The sequence below is a fragment of the Mauremys reevesii genome, linkage group 20 (genome assembly GCF_016161935.1).
Source record: "Mauremys reevesii isolate NIE-2019 linkage group 20, ASM1616193v1, whole genome shotgun sequence".
Taxonomy (NCBI): domain Eukaryota; kingdom Metazoa; phylum Chordata; order Testudines; family Geoemydidae; genus Mauremys; species Mauremys reevesii.
The window spans coordinates 23294484-23316719 of NC_052642.1; the positions used below are offsets into that span (position 1 = coordinate 23294484).

Here is a 22236-nt window from a genome sequence, read left to right on the forward strand (position 1 = left end):
GTAACCCCTATCTACTACTACTTAAATATGCTGATTCTTAAATCACTGGCCTTCTCAAACTGACACTTGTAATACTCTGAAATTTTTGAAAATAGAATTCTTCCTTTCAGTATTGTGTGAATTATGTAAACAATTCCTGCCCATGTAATTGGTATGAATGTGCTCAGGAGAACATCATATATACTTCAAAAACTAGACTTAGGGGGTACTTGGGAGAGCAAAAAGGAATGAGCCTCAGTCTTCAGTAGTCTGTAGTTTTGTCTTTAGTATCGTAACTGAGAGTAAACAAGACAGTTTCACTAGGAGCACGAAAATCAGCTTGCATTCAGTTAGTTTGTAGCAGGCACTTACATATGCTTGTAGTAAAGCGACTTTACAACCCTAGTTTGTCCTGGAGCATTTTATACAGGCTGAACTTAGTTATGCAGTGTGTATTTGGGATTTTGTCATAATAATGCAATGTTACTATTTATGAAATTTAATGCAGCTTCTATATGAATAAGGGGAAGAAGTGAAGCACATCCATGAGCCATAAGTACTTAAAGCCCTCACAGGGCTTAAGGGACCCCAGGGTGCTGGAAACTTTAAATAGCTTTGAGCTTTGTGACCTCAGTTGTGAAGGTCTAGTTAATGCTGGAATTTCAAACATGCATCTTTATTTTCAGGAGTCTAAAGTTAGACTTCACCAGCTTACTTTTTTCTAAATCAGACCTGTTTCTCATATTTCATTGGCCTATGTCAGTTTTGTGGGGACCATTTCCTTTGCCTGTGTGAGAGTTTCAGGCAGTATGGTATGTTTGAAAGCTCAGCAAAATCTTTTAATTTGAGCATGTGATCTATTTATTTAGTAGCAGAACTTGTAAATTAGAGTAATGGGACTTTACTGCTAGCACGGGGCTATTAAGAACAAGTAGTTTACTCTATGCTGTACAAGACACCAGAGGCATCTATGTTCCCCGATAGAGCTACTGTCTCCTGAAGTTTATTTTCTGGTTGATAAGCATAGAACTTAAAATTTCTAGAAAATTATACTATGGCAGCCTCTGAGAAGTCTCCTGCTAAAACTGATGGAGCCCTTCCGTAGATACTTTGGTTTAGGATGAAGTTAAGTGTAGGTGTCTCTGCCCTGTGACAGCTTGAAATAGTTGACAGGTTTCAGAGTGGTAGCCGTGTTAGTCTGTATCAGCAAAAACAATGAGGTGTCTTTGTGGCACCTTAGAGACTAACAAATTTATTTGGGCATAAGCTTTTGTGGACTAGAATCAGTTCTAGCCCAAGAAAGCTTATGTCCAAATAAATTTAAGTCTCTAAGGTGCCACAAAGACACCTTGTTGAAATAGTTGAGTCCACTCTGGAGATGGGGTACAGAATGCTTTCTACTACCCAGACAAAACCGTACATACTCTGCCTTCTTCATCTCAATATATTGGCAATTTAATGGTAAAAAACATACTGGGGCGTTCATGATTAGTCCAAAACAAAGCATTATAAATCTAGAAAATTCAGAATTAAGCTGAAAAAAATTCAGTTAAGGCATCCAAACAGCCCTAACTTGGCCCTATAGTGATGACCTATAATAACTACACGTTTACGACGATGGCAGTCTAGTGTTGTGCTCCCAGATTAGATGTGATTGAGTTTTAAAGAGTCAGTGTGTTTATCTTCTGACTTTAAAAATCACTAATGGAGTTTTTTGTCTGGGAATTTTTGTTTTTAAAAAGATTTTAAAATTTCACAAACAAGAAGCCCAAAGAGACTGCTATGTGCAAATTTCTAGTGATTTGATTATATGTAGTGTCAGCTTTTAAATCTATTTTTATACTTAACTTTTAAGGGCAGATTTAGTGATACATCAAGCAGCCAGAGCACCCAATTAATCTGGGTTTTCGGCTGCTTTGCATTGCTCTAGCAGTGTAAAGCAGCCAGGATATACTGGTGAATCTAGTGTTTTCAGTCAATTACAAATTAGTGGGCTGCGTTAGTGTGTGAAGAGGGAGCAAAGAAAGCTCAGACTGAGTCCTAATGTGTCCTCTGTAGCTGTCTCAGTTCCCCCAAGATGCTGCCTCAAAGGACAGTGGTAAGGGGAGCCTTGCAAGCACTGATGCCCAAGCTAGTATGCAGCCTTGGAGCCTTCATAAAAGGGACAGTTGGGCCTGGTTCAGTCTGTCTCCTACCTCAGAGTCATTCCAACCAATAGAGCTGATGCTTTTATTTCAGCTGGTGAGGAAGGGTTGAGTTGCTTCTGTCCCAATGGTCCACTTAAGAGTTAGCTGACCCTGTCTCTAGCCTATATAATTATAACAATTAGATCAAGTGTTTGCATTAATCCATTATGGAGATCATTAAGGACGAAAAAACCTGACATACTAAATTTATTAGAAAACATGTTAATTTGTTAACTGATCAGCTAATGAATTTACTTGTAAAATCTTAGAATATTCATTGTGTTCTCAGAGTACGTTCGGGGGCGGGTATACTGTATTTTTCATTTAAAAAAAAAGAGAGATTGAAGCATGTCTTAAAGTACAAAATGGAGCTCAACTTAACTATGGAGTCATAACCAGTTCCCCTGTAATGTTTTCTTAGCACTGCTAGAACACCTACATTGCTTCTTTTAATATCCACCATTAAAAGCCATTATGAATTAAATTATTGACAGTCAGCCCACAGTGGAGACCAAGAAAAGGTGGTGGTTCTTTTAAAATGTTTCCATTTTTTTTAAAAATTATCATAAATAAAACTCTTCCTTTAAAGATATGTGTTGTCTTTGTCATCACAAATCTATGTACAGATCTCCTATATTTAAAATGAGTAACTTAGCTTGTGGGCTCCTACGTAGAATGAACTAGGCAAAGCTTATTTTTGCAGCCTTTTAGCAAACATAAGCTGTGTGTAAGTGGTAGATGAAATGGAATTCTTAACTATGTAAATTGGTATGCTTTGGACGCCAAGGAAATGCTGCTTTCCTCTGATAGGAGTCTGACCACTCTGAACTTTCTGCTGTCTTGGGCTGCTCTTAGCCACTTGCTCACATTTTTAATGCGGCATTGTCCTGTTCATTGCTGTGGGTATGTGTACGGCATTAATGCACGCTGTGGCACTTTAGCAAGAGGTTTGCTCCTAAGGGTAGGTCTATACTTACCTGCCGGGTTGACGCGTAGCGTTCGACTTCTCGGAGTTCGAACTATCGCGTCTAATCTAGACGCGATAGTTCGAACTCCGAACACGCTCCCGTCGACTCCGGAACTCCGCCACCGCGAACGGCGGTGGCGGAGTCTACGGGGGAGCTGCGGACTTTGATCCCGCGGCGTCTGGACAGGTAAGAAGTTTGAACTAAGGTAGTTCGATTTCAGCTACGCTATTCACGTAGCTGAAGTCGCATACCTTAGTTTGACCCCCCCACCCTAGTGTAGACCAGGCCTAAGAGTCACAATACTTTAAGACTATAATGCTATTTAAAGACTGAACAGTTAAATAAATCCTCTGCGTATCTCATTCTAGGAAGTGTTACTTGTTCAGTCATAAAGTATTGTTAGTGCAGTTTGTACTTTATATGGTGGTGCTCCTTTTTTTTTTTTAAAGGGGGAGTACATACAAAAGTTGTTACATAAAACATTAGAGCAGTGATTCTCAAACTTCTGTACTGGTTACCCCTTTTACATATCAAGCCTCTGTGTGCGCCCCCCTCCTTAAAAATTAAGAACCCTTTTGTACATATTTAACACCATTATAAATGCTGGAGGCAAAGCAGGGTTTGGGGTTGAGGCTGACATCTCATGACCCCTCCATGTAATAACCTTGTGACCCCCTGAGGGGTCCCGACCCCCAGTTTGAGAACCCCTGCGTTAGAGGCTAAGAGCTGTTTTAACCATGAAATAAGAGAGAGCACCAGATCCTGGATTAGCCGCTGTTTTTAACAAAGTACAAATGAGATGCTTTTAGGACCTGATGATGATTGATTAAAATCTTCTGCATTGCTGAAGTTTGCGTTGGAACTCTGTCATCTTTGTTCATTGTGTACTCTTCACTGAGAAACAGGCCTCAGTTATGCCAGACTTGTGAAACTAATAGGGGAATGAGGAAAAAGAGTGTAGATACTTTCTGCTGAATCTGAGCTTTTGCTTACTCAGGTGAAGCAGTAAAAGTATATAAAGGAAGAATGTCAAAGTCTGTGGCAATTTATAATGGTTTTGTCATCTTTGGTTTAAAAGGCATCTGAATGCTTGTTTTGTCTTTCATTCTTGTTGGGAATAATTTGGAGGAGGGAACTGTCCACAGGATGCCAGGAAAGTTCTCATGGAATTCTGCAGCTTTGTTTATATTCATGAATAAGTTTCTTCAATGTAGAGGCCAAGCAATGTGTCGCTTCCTAAAATAATTAATTTAAGCTCTGGATGTGCCAGCACTTAGGGGTTTTTTAAATCTCATTGAGAACTCAGTCTGTTACAGGCTGAGACAAATTACAGGTTCAGGTTTAGAGGTCTTAAAGAAAATGCAAGATTTATGAGTTTAATACAGTTATTACCATATACTAATGATTAAATATAGAGCCAAAATGAAGTTGTTCTCTTGGTGTTTTGCATAATTATCTGAATTCTGCACTGCCTGGAGAGTTGTGTGTATTTATATTTCTCACAGGATTGCCAGTGAATTCCTTAGGTTTTCAAAGGGCTGTGTGTTTTGGGCTTGTCTGCCTTGATCAGTAGCTAGAATTGTCATGCTGGCTTTCAGTGCCCAAAATGATGGTGAGCTCCACGTCTACACTACTCACAACTGGCACTTGTTTGCACATGTAACTTACTTGACAATATACCTGGGAGACTTGCTGATGATAATATTTTGAAAGTATTCATGCTATGAAGAGTTTTTTTCATAAATAAATATTTGCAGAGAAAAACCTATAGGATTTCCAGTGCTCGGTTTTGATCAATCAGTTGGCTCAATAAACAAGTTAATGTCTTGTACAAATTGACCAACTGATATGACACGGATAACTTTGGTTATGTCTACACTGCAATTAACCTGCAACTGGCCTGTGACGGCTGATTCTAGGCTCAGGCTAAGGGACTGTTTAATTGCGGTGTAGACATTCAGGCTTGGGCTGAAGCCCAAGTTCTGGGACCCTTCCACCACACAGAAAGCTCTCTGTTTTAACAAAATCCGTGCTTCTGGGTTACACCACATGGCCTTCAATGCATGGTAGTGGTGAAATGATAATTCATGGTTTCATTTATTAAAACTGTCATTTCAACACACAGCTGTTTGGGTATGTGTGCTTTACGGTGGGTATGTCATGGAGTGTATGCACACAACTTGTGTGTCATTGATGTCAGTCCCATTGATCTAATGGGAACTAGTCTAATCAAATCCAGTTTCAAATTCAGAAATTCGTAGTACTCTCCAAAAAGGCATCCACATGGAGTTCTGGTACCCCTAGAGCTCCAAAGAACCGCTACCTTCTTGTTGATAGCCCAAGGTTCTTGAAGATGAGAACAGCATAGAATGCTACAAATGTTCTTCATTGCCCACAACTGTTAGCCTATGGCTACTCTACAGCTTGTGTCGGCATAACTTCTGTCACTCGGGTGTGAATAAACCACCCCCCGAGCAACATAAATTACACTGACATAACACTGTCCACATGAGCACTTATGTCGGTGGAAGAGCTTCTCCTGCTGACATAGCTTCTGCTGCTCGCAGGGGCTAGAGTAGTTAAGCCAAAGGGGGAGCTCCCTTCAGCTTCGAGCAGCTGCATTAGAGAGCTTACAGTGGCACAGCTGCATCAGTGCAGCTGCGCTGCTGTAAACTCTTTGGTGTAGCCAGGCCCTTAAAGTTTCTTCTAACTGCGATGGCCACAGCTGATCCCATTAGACCGTAGAAGTTGCTAAACTTCCTTGCTAGGATACAGGATGTTTATTCTCAACTAGTTTCCTTGTAGAGGTAGAGGGTTGTTTCAAGTGCTCCCAACTGCTTGAAAAGAATTTTGTTAGAAACCTTAGATTCAAGTGGATAAAGTTTTCTATCAGTTGTGAAGTCCATCACTTTTCTTCTACAAAATCTATCTTGAGCAGTCTGAGCTTCAGATATTATCACTAAGATCTTGTTAACATGAGAATATAGCATCAATTTATTAACTAAAGGTGCAATTTCAAACCAGTATAGTTAGGGATTTGCACCGGTTTGCATGGACACTCATATTTTGGTTAGTTGACATTAACTGGGAATAAATGTAAGCAGAACTGACACAAGGCACTCTGAAATGTAACTGTACAACTTTAATGTATAGACAAGGCCTATATTTTTCACCCATACACATCCCTGTGGAGAGTCAGATTTTGGCCTGCCTTCTGTTAGCAGGTTTCAAGTTCATCATTCCCTTAAATAATTTACCCATGTGGTGCTGAAATTCCAGTGAAACATCTGCTTTTTGAGAGAACAGCACCTTGTTCCCAGCACCTGGAGCAAAAGGGATTAACCTGTTAGTGTGGTGGCTGGTAAGTGCATGCAATCCACTGCCTTTATTTCCCCAAAGGCATCTTGTTGGGGTGGCAAGCACCTTGCGTAGAAGGCTGCTTTTTCTGAAGGTGCTTGTTTTTGTTTAACGAGGGTTCATGGCTCTATTGACTGAAGCACTTCCCACAAGGTGGCTTTTTGTGCTTCTCTAAATGGTGCAAGAATATCAGTTTAACTTTTTTCTCCAGTATTTATTTTAAAATTATTTACCTGGAGCAAACAAAACCCCATCATCACTTATCTGCTGACCTGCCATGCTGATAAATGGGCTGCTGCATTCCATTAAAGTCAGGATATACAGTACTTGGTATGGCTTCTTGGTGACAGTTGATCATTTTTCATTTGTTGACCTATCTCTGTGTTACCTTCACAGTATGTTTTAAAACACAGGTTAGTCTTAGCCACCCTGACATGGTTCTGGACAATCAGTTTGTGATTTCTACCATTGTGTCCTCACAGGATGAAACCTAAGCAGATATGTCTGGTGGTAGTTCATTTACATCGGGGACAGTGTCAGTCCCACTAGCTGAGTCTTGTTAGTGTTATGAAGGGATTTAAAGACTGAGTTATCTGTGCTGCAAAAGCCATTTCTTAACTCTGTGCCTAGGTATAAATGCTGATAAAAGAATTATCCTCTTTAGGTAGATAGCTGATGTGGACCTACAGTTTCTATCTTCCTTCATTTTAGAAGTAGGTTTGATCTGTTTAGATCCGAGGTGGAAAAGGCAGTACTGTATAGTTTCCCTCTTGGGGGAGTTTTGTAACCCTGAAAGGGAACATCGTGTATGTCAGTTTTGCTCCTCTGTGCAATATGCTACATGCCACATAACTCTGGATATGGGTTATTCATCTGTCTTGTAACCTTCGGGGAAGCTGTTTTGCTTATAGATAAAATAACTTTATTGCCTGGGTTTATTAGGTTGCAGTTGTGCAGCTTTCTCCATTACTCAAGGACTATAGCTGTTTTATGCCTTATCTTTGAACAGCAGTGTGGTAACTTTTTTTTTTTTATGCAACTCATTAGAACCAGGGTAGGAGGGCCTGTCATAGGAAATCCAGAACTTTTTTTCCCCTTCAGAATAACCCTGCAAATACAAGTGTCAAAATTTTTAGTTTGTAGGTTAAATGGTAGAAACCTTCCAATACAGGTGAACACTGAGTGCCAGCGTTTTTCATTTCCCAGTTAGTGTACAGATGTCCCATTTTAAAATGTCAGTTTAACCATCGCAACAGTTGGAAAGCACATTGTTTCTATAGATAAGTATAAGATATACTTTATCAACAATACTGCTAATTAAATTGCATTGGTGAGCCATGGGTCCCTCTCTCACATAGGGATGGCTGTTTGCTTCTATTTCACCACAGTACTCATCCGTGTATTATAACCTTTAATTGTCTCTCTTTTGTTGCAGTGTGTGGAGGAGTGAATGCCCAATGTTGTGTTAGTGCCTGTCTGCCATGCTGGCCTGTCTACCAGGACCAGGTGACCTCTCCTTTCAGCTTCTTTCTTACCCGCAGATGAACACTGGACTTCAGAAATGTGAGTGGTGGTTTGCCTTCAGGATGTGGTTAATTGTTAAATCTGGCACTGGTATAGCTATGAAATAAACGTTTAGGTACAGCAGAAAGTCTATTTAACATTTGTCTTTTATATTTTGTCGTGCCTTCAAGGCATCCATCAATAATGGCTGTGAGAAACAGCTGTCAAAGTTCAAGGATTAGCAGCTAGCCCTCCCTTTCCAGCGTTTGAGAGGTTAATTTTAATCATAGCAGTACAACACACTTAAATTCTTGCCTCTTTACTAAAAGCATTAGGCAGTGAAACAGTGCCTATTGATTTGACTCTTAATAGAATTTTTTTTCTGGTTCCTTTTCACCAAATTGAATTGACAAGCAGGCACCAATAGAAGTTAAATCATTCTTAATGCAGAGTTGTTGAAGTTTATTTTGTTGATATAAGGTTGTATCGCATTCTGATAAAACACAAATAGTTGTAATCTGGCCAGTATTTCCAGTATTCAGAGTGCTGTCTCTCCATCCTGCTGTCTTTCCTGTGGCTTTGACAATTCGTTCATAGAGTACAGCGGTAACAAACAAATTCACTTTCACTAACCTCTTTCGTCCCTGTGACATTTGCACTAATATTTCAGGTGACCCTTCTATTCAGATGCAAGCATTAGTTTATTAAGGGAATGGTTTAAATCATCCTCTTCCCCTCATCCTCCTGAGATCACTTGAGTCACAAATTGATTCCACAGTTGGGCTGGCAAATAAGAAACTATTCCAAGAGTGTTTGTTAAAGAACTGGGTATAAAGATCTCCATACGGAAATGTACTTTAGCCTGTCCCTAGTATCTGCAACTTGTACATGGGGGAAATTCATGTCTCTTCGATTAGCTTTTGATTTTGGACTTGCTATCACCTTTTCAAATCAAATAATTTACACTCCAATTATAGTCAAACTAAACAACATGTTATGGTCCATGACTTGCTAATTGAGTTTGACATGGGAATGTTGAGGAGTAAAGGTAATAGGCCCCAGTTATATAACTAGTAGACTACCAGGAGAGAACAAATTCTTGAGACACGTGTCTCTTACATCACAGTATTTGTAATTTCCCCAAATGTGCTTTGTAATTGCAGTAACAGTTGTGGCGTTAACCCAGTTAATATTAACGAACGGTGGGAAGGACTGCAAGCCAGCCTAGGGAAAGAACAAGTTAAAGAATATTTAGATGTATTCAAGTCATCAGGGCCCGATGAGATTTAGGGTGCTTCAGCTAGTTCCTTTAGTAATCTCGGAACCATTAGCAATTATTTCTGAGAACTCATGGAGAATGGATTAGATCCCAGAGGACTGGAGAAGGGCCTGCATAGTACCTCGCTTTCAAAGAGGGCCTGTGAAACTATAGACCAGTCAGCCTAACATTGGTACCTGGAAAGATACCGGAATAAATTATCAACCAATCAATTTTTAAGCATCTAGAGGATAGTAGGGTTATAAGTATAGTCAGTGCAGATTTGTCAAGAACAAATCATGCCAAATCAATCTAATTTCCTCGTTTGACAGGGTTGCTGTACTAGTGGATAGGGAAGTTGTAGATGTGAGAGATCTTGATTTAAGTAATGGTTTTGACAGTCTCGCGTGACATTCTCATAAGCAAACTAGGGAAATGTGATCTAGTTTAAATTACTATAAAGTGGGTGCAAAACTGAAAGATAGTGTCAATGATTTGTTGTCAAGCTGGGGGAGTTTTTCTAGTGAGACCCCATGGGGTCTGTTCTGGGTCTGATCTATTCAATATTTTCATTAATACTCTCCACTCCATTGTGCAAGTATCTTTTTATAAATTTTGCAGGCATTTTTTGAAGACAGGATTCGAATTCAAAACAACCTTGAAAGTTGGAGAATTGGTTTGAAATCAACAAGATGAAATTCAATATAGACAAGTGCAAAGTACTACACATAGGAAAAAATCTAATGCACAACTACAAAATCCTAGAGTAACTGGTGAGGTGGTAGTACTGTTGGAAAGGATGTGGGGGTCTAGTGGATCACAAGTTGACTGGCTATGACTATGCTATGGCTTATGTTGGCATAACTTATGTCACTCGGGAGGTGAATAAACCACCCCCCTGAGCAACATAAGTTACACAGACATAAGCGCCTGTGTGGACAGGTCTATGTCGGCAGGAGAGCTTCTGCCAACCTAGCTCCTGCCACTCGTGGAGGTGGTTTTATTATGCTGACAGCAGAGCTCTGTATGTGCAGATAATCCTTGTGAGTCAACACTGTGGTGCAGTTGCATAAAAGGCTAATAGGACACTTCTGTTAATACACCCCAGAATACTGTCAGACACAGGAGGAGATTGTCCTGCTCTACTCAATACTGGTGAGTCCTCAGATAGAATACTATGTCCAGTTCTGGACCCCACGCTTCAGGAAGGGTATGGACAACCTGGAGAGAGTCCAGAGGAGAGCAACAAAACTGATAAAAGATTTAGAAAAGCTGATCTACATGAGGAAGCTAACAAACTGGGCATGTTTAATCTTGTGAGAAGGAGACTGAGGGGGGCCCCAATACCAGTCCTCAAATACGTTAAGGGCTGTTCTAAAGAGACTGATCAGTTTTCCATGTCCACTGAATGTAGGACAAGAAGTAAAGTACTTTAATCTGCAGGAAGGGAAATTTAGGTTGATATTAGAAAAAACATTTTTGGATAGTTAAGCACTGGGATAGACTGCTGAGGGAGGTTGTGGCATCCCCATCATTGTCGGTTTTAAGAATGGTTAGATAAACTCCTGTGAGAGAGGGTCTAGGTATAATTTGTCCTGTCTCAGTGGAAGGGGCTGGGCTGGGCAACTTCTCAAAGCCCCTTCTAGCAGTACGTTTCTGTGGTTGCAGCAAGACGATGTGCCCAGAATAGGGCTTTCACAATGTGATATGCAAGTAGACTGCCAGCTAATGGCATTCTCCTCTCCCCCCCCCCCCCCTTCTTTCCTCTTTTTCCATCTTAATAATATATAAAGTATTTTGTCTTTTCAGTTGAAGTATTGCTGACTAAAACTGCCTGGGAGGGGATAGCACTTACTGCACTTTCTCACAAAGAAACCTACAATTTGTTAAAAGGCTTCCTTGGTTGGTGATCACTTCAGAGTATTGGAAAGCTTCATACTGAAAGGGCAAATTTAGTGAAATCTTAATATATTTGTTTGGTGAGATGAGGGTGTGAACTGTGCGCCAATTTCATGCTGCATTAGTTCTATATTTTCTAAAGGTAACAGGCTAGCATCTCTTAGCTTGATATTGCCAGCTCTTTCCAGGCACCGCTTAACATTGGACAGAAAGCACTACCATAACCTCATTTAGGCCTTGTCTACACAGTGAAAAGCCTGCAGTAGCTACTCCCACATTTACTGTGGCTGTTCACTGCACGACTTAGTGCACAATACTTTACTGCACTTTGGAAGCGCATTAAGCTAAACTGTCCAAGAAGTGCTCAATAAGTGTGTCCACACAGGGAGTTAGTGCTGAGTAGCTATTGCACTATACATTTGCTCCCTAGCTTGCTGCTCACTAATTTTCCTAATGTAGACAAGCCCTTAGTGAAGAGTTTAGGTACTGTGTTTAAAAGAATTTAGCACATAAAGTAGCTGGCAGGCGTTTAAACAGCACTAATGCTTAGCAGTTCCAGTTAGCTCTGATTTATATTGAAAATCAAGATGCCCCTCTGCGGCAGATGTGTATAAGATTATTTGGTGCGTTTCTCCAAATCCAGTATATGCATAAATAGTCTTGCTCCTGGCCAAAGGAAAGCTGAGTTAATAAGCATTTTTAATGCTTAATCAGAATAATGCATGGCTTTTTTGTTGTTGTTTGTGGATGGCTGGGGAAGAGGATTTGAAATAGTCCCATGCTTTTTATAGAAGCCTTAAGAAATTGTATAACTACACCAGATAACCTTTTGGTAATACAAGTTCAGAAAGCCTGAGGAATTTTTTTCTAGATATAGCTCTCTGGATCACATTGGTCTTGCATTCTATTTAAAGCTCTACGTAGTTACCTTCTTTTCTGTCCACCTCCAAATGAAGGGCTTTTTTCTAAGGATACTGTATGAAGGAGGAGCTGCTAGATGACTTGTAAATAGTCTCTTTTTGAAACTGATGATGAGGGGTGGGGTGTGTGTGTGTGTATGTATATGTGTGTGTGTATAATATATTTTAAAGACTGCAAAACAAAAACCAAAACAAAACTCAATTTTGTAAGATTTCAAGGGAAAGCAGAGTAACCCTGAAATTTGTCCTTCACCCATGTGTGGGATTTCTCATTGGTTTCTTGTCTGCATTCTTTCTTTCCTTCTGCTTCTTAAATATAATACTGAAGACAATATCAAAATACTTGAGGCAAAGAACGCGTTGTCAAAAAAGCAAAATGCCTTTTTATTGGGCAATTATCATAGTTTCCAGTGCTGTAAAGACAGGTGCCTCAGGGCCTTAAAAGAAAAAGATTTGATTGAGATGATGATGGAGTAGCCACAGTTGAGACTAAGAGTGGGTTTTATATTCCTGGACTAAAAGACAAATCCACAGGCTAAAATTAACTCTTGCCCAGAGACTGAAGACTCTCGTTAAACCTACAGAAAAATTGCAGCGGTTGAGAGCTTTACCCAGGAATTGGGTAGCTCTTCTTTTTTTGTTTTGAATTTGATTATTGTGAGGGTCCTTAAGGCTTGTTAGACTTGACTGAATTGTAATGAAAACAGAACCCTAAGTAGGTTACAAAGCTGTGCTTTAAAGCCCTAATGTGAAATGCACATAAAGAAAAATGTTAATTTTGTACTGAAATTAAGCAGAGAAACATGCCATTGCTAACAAGAAAATATTTCTGATATTGAGAGGTGCACATCTAATTGTTGTATGGACTGGCACAGAAATCTGAACTGATCACAAGTGGTGGGGATGTTGGACAGCAAAGACACATTTTGTTTAAATTATGCTTGCTATTTTCCCATTCATTTGGTCAACTGAGCTAATCTGTTGTATTTTTTCTATCCTACCTAATCCCCATGACTTCTACACTGTAGTCTTGGAATCCCTGTACTGGTTCTTCAGGTCCCCTGAGAGTACACCTTAATTCCTATTTCTGACTTATTGACAATTTTCTCTGTTTTGTTGCCCAAATTGATCCAACAAAGATTAGTCTACTGTGAAGAAAAACTACTGGTGTAACATAATTACATTTTATGTCATATATGGGAGCCTCAGGAATACATTCTCTTGATCAGTCCTAAGTAAATTATGGATGTTTTAGCTAGTTCAGGGCAAGAGAGGCATTGACTCTGTAAACTAGAATTACATAGGAAAGACGGGGGGAAGGTGAGGGAATGGGTTGTTAACTTCAGAGAGGCCTGTTCAAAGGGGATTTGAAAAGTGGTTTGTCAGTTACTTAAGATGGGACATCAGGTTTCATCTTGGCACATGTTTAACTTGAACTGAGGCTTGTTTTCAGTCTTAAAGTAAAACTATTTAAGGAACTCTGGGGTTCAGAGTTATAGATGATAGATGCAAACTGTACAGTTTTGCATATTAAAATGTGATCAATATTTTAACTGCTTCCTTTGTAATGCATTGTCAAAGTACACCCAAGACCTTATCTACTGGAAAGGTGGCAAACAATCCAGTATACTTTGTCACTAATAACATTCATTACCCAGTTTGATGTTGGACTTCTGACATTCTTGTCTAGTTTTTCCATAGAATGTAAAAGAAAGAGGTCTTGAAGTGTTAAGTAGAAACTCTATCTGAAATTGGCCAAGTTCGCACAACCGGTGTTGCATAAAGGCATGGATTCCCTTCAGCCTGATCAGTTACTCTTTCATCAGAATTACCTAGCACGTTTCCAGGGTAGGTATCTCTGGAAAAGGCCGAGAAGATCAGAAGGAATAGAAGAACCTGCTAAAAATAAAGCCAACAAAGTTTTGAGAGCTGCTGACAGAAACCTGGCAATAGAGTAGCATTGCTAAGCCTAACTTGGAGACAATCCTGACTTCATTAGAAATGCAAGAGCTGAGTCAAAAAGGAAGTTAGAACCTGCATGACAGGGTGAGGTGAGACATGGGAACAAAGAGGATGTTTGTTACTGAAATACTCATTTGATAGTTATCTTATTAGTAGGGAGGGTGGTAGATGCCAGTGCTTAAACACCATGGTGAGAGACATCTCAGAAACAATGAAGATGGATAGGTAAACTGCCAGCTGGCATATGAGTGCATGCTGTGCTAAAGAAACAACTACTGTAGCTTATAAAGGATATGTTTAATTTCGTTATAACTGCTTCTCCTTTTGGTATCCATCCCATCATCTCCTGCATTGCCCTTGGTTTATAAGGACAGCTTTTCTCATAGAAGCAGTTCCCTGCCTTCAGTTTTAGAGACTAAAATCATATGCTTTGCAGACAGTGACTGAATGGGAGCTATTAATGCTGCATAGACCTTAACCGTTCTTGGCAGATAACTTATTTGCTTTCCAAAAGGCTATAATCAAGTGCATATGTTCAAGCAGAGATTTACCTCCCTGGTAGCAGCATGATCTCTGATGAGCTGTAGTTCCTAGGTCTCTTCCTCTTGGGACAGTGAGGTACCAAGCGCGCTGGCAATGGCCCTGCTCTGCTCTGGAGAAGTCAGCTGCAGAACCCCCTACCAGCAAAGCACTGCAGTAGCATGTGGAGGAGCTGAACGTCTTGTTCTATTAGAGGGGAGCTGCTTTTTTGGTGGACAAAAACTGCAAGGTGAAAAATCAAGCAAAATGGGATTGAGGAAGGCACAAGCCTATATTGGAAGATCTATAACATTGTTTTTAAAGCAATAGCTTATGAGAGGCAGCCAGTATAGCTGTGAAGGGAAATGTGCTGCCTGCGTGGAATGAGACTACAGCACTCTACAGGTGCATTCCACCCTCCTAGATTTTCAGACGGCCTTTGCTCAAATGTACAAATGACAGCCTGTTGGTCTATAAGGTGCCACAGGACTCTTTGCTGCTTTTACAAATGACAGCCTGGTGCTCAACCTTCAGCCAGGTGGATATCTGCTAAGTGAGAATAAATGGAACAGGATGACTGTCTGGAATAATTTTGCCCACATGTGGTAGGTAGATGTGCCTTTAGGATCTGTTGTGGTACACTGATTTTAACTGTTTGTTGTTAGGATACTCTCCCAAACTGACTGTCCTAGTGAATATAGAGTAGTTGGGTAGGGATGGACAGAGTTGAAAGGCACAAAATAATGCATCTTTACCAGAATGGGATACAATATAACCTGGCAAACTAGAATTGCTAAAGACTTCTCAAAGAACCTTTGAATATTTGCCAAAGAAGGCAGTTTAAAAAAATTTAAATGCCCCAATTTCAGAATAATGCTGAAATTGAAATTCAAGAAGTTTTTAGATGACGTGACTTTATATGGGGCTCTCACCAACATTCTGTGCATTTTTCCATTCTGTTCGCTAACTGCTTTCTCTGTTTCCTAAACTAGAAGCTCAGGATTCAAAGAACGGATTAAGAATGGGGGATAGGGAGGGAGGGCAGAGGCAGATTTAAATTCAGAGAATATTCATTAGGCTGTGGCATTTCCACCACCTTATCCAGCATAGAAAATACCCTGAGGTGCAGGCCGTCTGACATGTTTGTAATGGCCATTACTCCTGCAAGGATTAATGTAACTACAAACATTTTCTGAATAAACTGAGTTTAAGAAATGGTTTGGTTCAATTTTTACTCCCTTTGGGCTGGTCTTGCCTGAAATTGAGTGGTGCGTCATGTTGGTTTCCACTGAAGAAGAGAATCCGATAACTGGTGCTTGCCCACTGGTTTTGGGAAGATACAGCTTTTTTTTTCTTTTGAATGCTTTTCTACTATAACTTGCTTGTTCTTAGGGAAAGCAGTTTCTTACCAGGGTCAGTACTGATGGATTCCCTCTCTCTCCACAGGGGACACTACACAGAAGATGAGATCTGCACAGTATCCTACCCCAGCAGAATTGGATGCTTATGCTAAGAAGGTTGCCAACAATCCACTGACTATAAAAATTTTTCCAAACAGCGTCAAAGTTCCCCAGAGGAAACACATACGCCGTACTGTGAATGGACTTGATACTTCAGGCCAGAGGTATAGTCCTTACCCGTCTCAGCCCACCACAAAAACAGGCCTGCTCGCGATAGTCAAATCTCCAGCTAAAGGAATTATCAAAGACTTTGACGGAACACGAGCACGTCTGCTGCCGGAAGCAATGATGAATCCCCCTTCCACACCATACGTTGCACCTAGCACTTTAAACCACCCCCAGGCGCTTGCTCGCCAGCAGGCCCTTCAGCATGCACAGACTCTGCCACACCCCCAGAGTAGACCGCAGCCACCAAGCTTAACACACCCTCAGGGTATACCGCAGCCGCAGACTTTGCCGCACCCTCAGAATATGCAGCAGCCACAGAGCTTGCAGCATCCGCAGACCATGGCACATCAGACTCTGCAGCACCCTGCAAACACTTTGCTGCAGCCAGGTTTACATGGAAGCAGAAAGATGCCAGATGCAGATGCGCCGCCGAATGTGACCGTGTCTACCTCAACCATTCCCCTCTCTATGGCTGCCACTCTGCAGCAGAACCAGCCACCAGACCTGAGCAGCATTGTGCACCAGATTAACCAGTTCTGCCAGGCCAGAGCTGGCATTAGCACTACCTCAGTATGTGAGGGACAGATTGCAAACCCGAGCCCCATAAGTCGCAACCTGCTTATCAATGCAAGTACCAGGGTATCGACTCACAATGTTCCCACTCCCATGCCTTCCTGTGTAGTAAACCCTGTAGATCATGCTGCTGCTATTCCTTCTTCTGCCTCTGTTAATTTACCCATGGTAAACATCAACAGGGTGCCATCTGCATACCAGAATGAAATGAAATCAGTTGCATGGAACCAGCACCAGCTTGCACATCTCCAGCAAATGTGTGGTGATGCTGCTGGACCTACTGGACTTGCGGGGAAGCACCCTCAGAGAGAGATGGCAGGGCAAGGTTTTCCTGGTAAAACTTCAAACTACCCTCAAGAACTGTGCATGGGCCAGTCTTTCAACTTAAAGCCTCCTATTGAGAAGCCTACACCTTCCCCACCTGTGAATGGATTGCAGGGACCCTTGCCATATACTAATGGGCACTATTTCCAGCCCATATGGAATAACATTCTGCCCACACCGAACAGTGACAGCTCTGGATCACAGGACCTTGCCATGCCTTTTCATGGAGGACAGCCAGCAGGGGCACCACTAGATTGTGCAGCAGGAGCTCATTATAGAGCCGGAGCTGGTTCATCCAGCCAGAATAGTGTGATGCAGACCATGGATTACCTAAGTGGGGACTTCCAGCAGGCTTGCTTCAGAGATCAGAGTATGGCTGTGCTGGGAAAAGTCCATCGCCCTCCCATGAACCGAGCGCCTGAACCAACTGATAGTCGAAACCTTCATATTCAGCACCCGGGGTATAGATAGGCTGCAGTCACTTTCACAGACAAAATTAGAGGTTTAGTCTTAATTTTAATTAATAAGCAAAGTATTTTTAATTTGCAAACTTGTGTGATCATTATAATCATTGAAACAAGACTTAATGTGTATTTAAAAGCTTTACATCCACATTTTCTCCTGTTAGCATCAAATATATAACATGTCTTTTGTTTCAAATAACTTGATTACACTACAGCACCCCACAGCTGTTTCTTCACCACAGAATCCTCTTTGCTCAGCTTTTGCCTTCTGCTTGGTGACTACTTGCTGGACTGTTAAGTTGCTGCAGGGTTCATAGTTGCATCTGATAGCCAGCTCTTTAAAGAGCTAGGTAGCATAGATGCTTACATTTCCATTTAAATTTCCTCTGCAGATTAAGAGCAACAGAATTTGTTAGGAAGTAGGGCTTATTTTCAACTCGAAAGCCTGTTTCATTAAATGCATTAAACATTGACCATTTGCACTGTCTAGAGGCTTATTTAATTGAAAAGGAAGCCTACCTTTGAAAGGATTTAGCTAGGGTTATATATTTAGGCATTAACATAGGAAGAAGCTTTTTGCTAGCTCTTGCAGAGTTCTGCATTTATCATTTTGACTTTGGTCTATCTCCAGAGTGAAAAGTCCCTCCCAGATCTTCCGGACACATTGCTGAGGACAGGGTATGGGAGTGGCAATTTTAGGATGTAGGATACATAGCTGCAATTGTAGCTGCCTCCTTCCCTCTTTGCTTCCACTTCACCATTTTAAAGCTAACTATGTCTGAACCCCTCGCTGCTAGGAGTCTGGATTTCCTGATACAAAGTGCTGTCTTGAGGTTTTATTCCAGGAATCTAGACCCATTGATGACCCCACAAAGGGTTCAGTTGCTTCTCCAGTAGTTAGAATTAATTTCAGGGTAGATAAGCGTAGTTAGAAGTCTGTCTCCACTGTAAAGGAAGGGCACATAGTCACTGGCATGGCGTTCTCACATTCCGACAGCATCAGTGAAATGAAAGGTATTTGCTATGAAATGAAGCTCTAGCCATGAGACATGGTGAGACTTACAACTCTCTATTCTTGTATGTTAAAGCACCACCATAGATATGATAGAACAGGTCTCATATCTGGGAATTACCATTTAAGCTATTTTTAAAGTACTCTTTTCCCAGATTCTCTGTGCCTAACCACTTCTCTTTCCTCCCCATGTCACCTAAAGCAGCTAAATGAGTTGGTGACCAATAGAACACTAACTATTGGATAACCTCAGTGTCTTATTCTCTTCAGCATATTGAAACGTCCCTTCTTTTAAAGCTAAATTTATTGTAAGTAGGAAGTTTCTCATCTCTGTAAGTGAGACTAATACTTGAACATAATGATCACAGTCGAGTTTGGAATTTAAAAAAAAAAGTAAATGCATTGATTCTTTAGATGTACACTGGCTACAAATATTGCTCTACACTGTAACTTTTAAGTGTAATATTTCTGTATGAATGTCGCCTGGTAGCGTGGGTTTGAGTAGCATTGTGTATGAGTGAACCCACTGGCCTCCGCCATTCACTGGCCTCCCTCACAGCCCTTTGAAAAACAAAGCCTTAAGTATTTGCTCCTTGAACTTTCCTTAATGAGCATGATTTAAAATCTTAAGACATCATACAAAATTAAAAAAAAAACACAACTTCTTACAAGTTTTGAAGTGATGTCATAGTTGGCTAGAGATTCTTAAAGATTTTCGTAAATGGAAAAAATTAGAAAACATTTATTTGTATTTTTTAATTTAGACGTGTAGTTCTGGGCTGTAACAAATATTTAGGTTTCAAAGCTTAGCAGAGTACGTTTTCTGATTCCTTGCGTAAGAGAGTACACTTATACCATGTCATTATTTAAATTCTTTTAAGTGTACTATAAACCGTTCTTTAGCGATTACTCTTTAGCGAAGTTAAGCAGTCTGCCTAAAGACGGATTAAATTATGTGTTGGCTTGTGTTGCCTTATATTTAAAAGGAAAAATTGCCTGATTGTGTTATGCCAAATGATAGCAACATGAAGTCCTAATTTATTGTTTATAATCGTATTCCTGCAGTCTTTGTGAAAACTGGTAAATATACATCTATGAAAGAACTAAAATCTAAGGCTTTTCATGCAATATTTTTCTGAATACATTATCTTGGAAGCCAAGGATTGAGTCTGAAGCTGCTTCCCTTCCATTTTCCCTGTCGCCTTTTCCCCTCCTCCAAATTGATCTAGGGCTGTGCTGTGACTTTAACATTTCCCACTGAGTTAGTTATTGTAAGGGGTTCTGCTACCTGAAATACCTACTTTTTATTCAGTCCATTAGCCTGCTGAGAATCCAAACCCCTGACTGTGATTCTCCTTCTGCCCTCCCCCTAAACAGAGAGCTAGTGAAACCCCATGTTTTGGCTCTTGACAAAAAGTGGTTTAAATGTCTGAAGTTATGCTAATGTTACAGTAAGCCATGGAAGATAGTCTGAGAGTCTTGTCAGGAGTTGTTCTGCACTATTAACTGCAAATAGAATCCTCACCTCTGAGACTTTGGCCTGGTGCAGCAGGACTGTGAAGCAAAAATATTCAAGACACATCCAGGTAGGACATTCCATTAGCCTGTTTAAAAAAATAACAATTTTGCTATTAAAACCTACTCAGATATTTCACCTTGTTCTGAGTCCAATTTTTATTGAAAATAACTACATTTCTGCGTCAGTGTATGACTAACAGCTTTTTCTTATACTTAAAGAGATTTTTACCCTTTTTTAATCAATGTTTTTGTTCACTTACATACTTAGTTTACAGACACAACCTGTAAAAGAAACCTTTACTCCAACATGAACCCAGCAATAAGGGTCCAAGAAAGGTCCCCACTGGACATGCACTATTGCTCAAATGATCACAAAGGATAGAGTGGTACTTAGTATCATTTGGTAGAATCTTCTTATTTTGGGACTCTTTTATGCAGAGTGATGCTCTGGTGTGTTTAGTAGGAGCCATGCTTTGACTTCTAGAGACACTTTGCAGTATTCATTCAGTTTGATATTTTTCCTTCCTCCCGTTCCTGCTATAATTTTACTAATACAAAGATGAGTAACTGCTTCTAAGGAAAATAGAGCATTCTGGTCCTGTTCCATGCAATATTGAATGCTGTGAAAGTCTCCCTAGCTAGTGGAACACTGTTTTGCATGTGTTTAATTTGTACAGCACTCTTGTAAACTCTAGGCTTTCACTTGGGTCTTTGCCATAGATGGGTGTCTTCCATTGGAATTTACACCACTGTTCTGATTAGAGCACTTCCAGCTTTCCACGTCTTCTCCACTGAAAGGTCAAGTACTTATGACCTCTGATGCAAATCTCTTGCTTCCCCATGGGTGAAATCAATCTTGGACATTTATGGAAGAATTCTTTCCTTTGGGGGGAAAAGTAAGGAGCTAAATATTTCATGTTTTTCTCAGTGAGCTCTGGACTATTTTATGCTGTGCTGTCATCACCATAATCTATCCCCTTCTAATGCACTACACTGGTTCAGCAGAATATTGCTGTGTGGACACTTCTGCTGGTTTCTAATGACTGACTTCTGCCCAATGGAGGTTGTTACTAAACAGAGCAGAGAGGGGATAAGTGTGAAAGTGGTGTAAAGGCTTCCAATGGGAAACTTCCATCTCTGCTGTATCTTTTCTATTGAGTAGGGGCTTTGAAGCTGTTAAATCATCAGCCCAATTTGTTACAGCCCAAAGTTAACATTTTATAATGACACTTGTGAATTTTTTTTCTTAGAGAACCTTTTCTGAAGCTTATGATGTGAAAGATGTCTCCACAGAACTCGGCCATTCCCGTAGAAACCAAACAAATGTTTGCTGGGGTTTGCTGTGGAGAGAATCAGGAATTGCTGCTGTATTTCATTAAAACACATACTGATTATATACACTGCTTCTCATGTGCTACGGGTATAACGAGAATCTTTTCTTTTCTATTTTTTTTCTTTTGGTCTTCAGGAAAAATAAAAAGTAAAGCCAAAAAGTCCTTTTCCCTCTGCCCCTTCTGCTGTTTTTATGCAGTGTGAATGAATGAGGCTTGCTTGGCCTATGGTATTCAACTGATGTAGCCAATGGCTGCAGGATGGACGTTTGCTGTAATAGTCTAACTTCTGGCCAAACATTTTCCCAGAAAAAATTGGGAAGGACTGCATCTGGGATTTCAAATACTTTAGGAGCATCCTAGAGATCCTTCTGCAGTAAAAGCACTAAGTAATTCTGTGAGACTATTATGTCGTGTGGAAAACTGCAGGCCAAAAAATGGTGAAATTCCTGAAGAAGTCTGTTTGGGGGCTGGGTTTTCTCCGTTCCTGGTCTTTCTATCTCAAGAGCTGTGGGGATGTTATTTCCCTTTTAGTTTGATGTCATGAAAAATTGTTCTTACCTTGAAAACTTGAAAGTTACTGTCACTGTCCTCCTGTCTCCTCTCCACTGCCTTTTTCAGGTAGAGTGGAAGTGAACTCTCCCCAGATGCCAGTATGAGTGCTTTGCCAGCTGGAAGGCTTTGAATGAAGCAGAAACGAGGTGCTGCATAGGCAAGTGGAGCACCTCTTCAAAGTAACCACCTTTTGTGAGTGTTTAGTGAGAAACTTCCCATTAACCCATTGGTTTGTGGTCCACTCCAGTTCTCGGGAGCAGCTCCAGTTTTCCCAAGCGCA

General features: G+C 40.6%; 1 protein-coding gene across 10 annotated transcripts in view; it reads left to right on the forward strand.

The window, feature by feature from the left end:
- FAM222B (family with sequence similarity 222 member B) overlaps nt 1–21566 on the forward strand; it is a 44953-nt gene extending 23387 nt beyond the window's left edge. For 7 of the 10 annotated variants that reach the window (XM_039507472.1, XM_039507477.1, XM_039507473.1 and 4 more), the window contains exons 2-4: nt 7926–8053; nt 15998–17537; nt 21321–21466. In XM_039507472.1, coding sequence (XP_039363406.1) covers nt 7972–8053; nt 15998–17537; nt 21321–21348 — 1650 coding nt within the window. In that variant the 5' untranslated portion in view covers nt 7926–7971 and the 3' untranslated portion in view covers nt 21349–21466. Of the gene's footprint in view, nt 1–7925; nt 8054–15997 lie in introns of all 10 variants that reach the window. The other 3 variants (XR_005590050.1, XM_039507479.1, XM_039507480.1) reach the window with 3 other exon arrangements.
- The last annotated feature ends 670 nt before the right edge of the window (nt 21567–22236 follow it).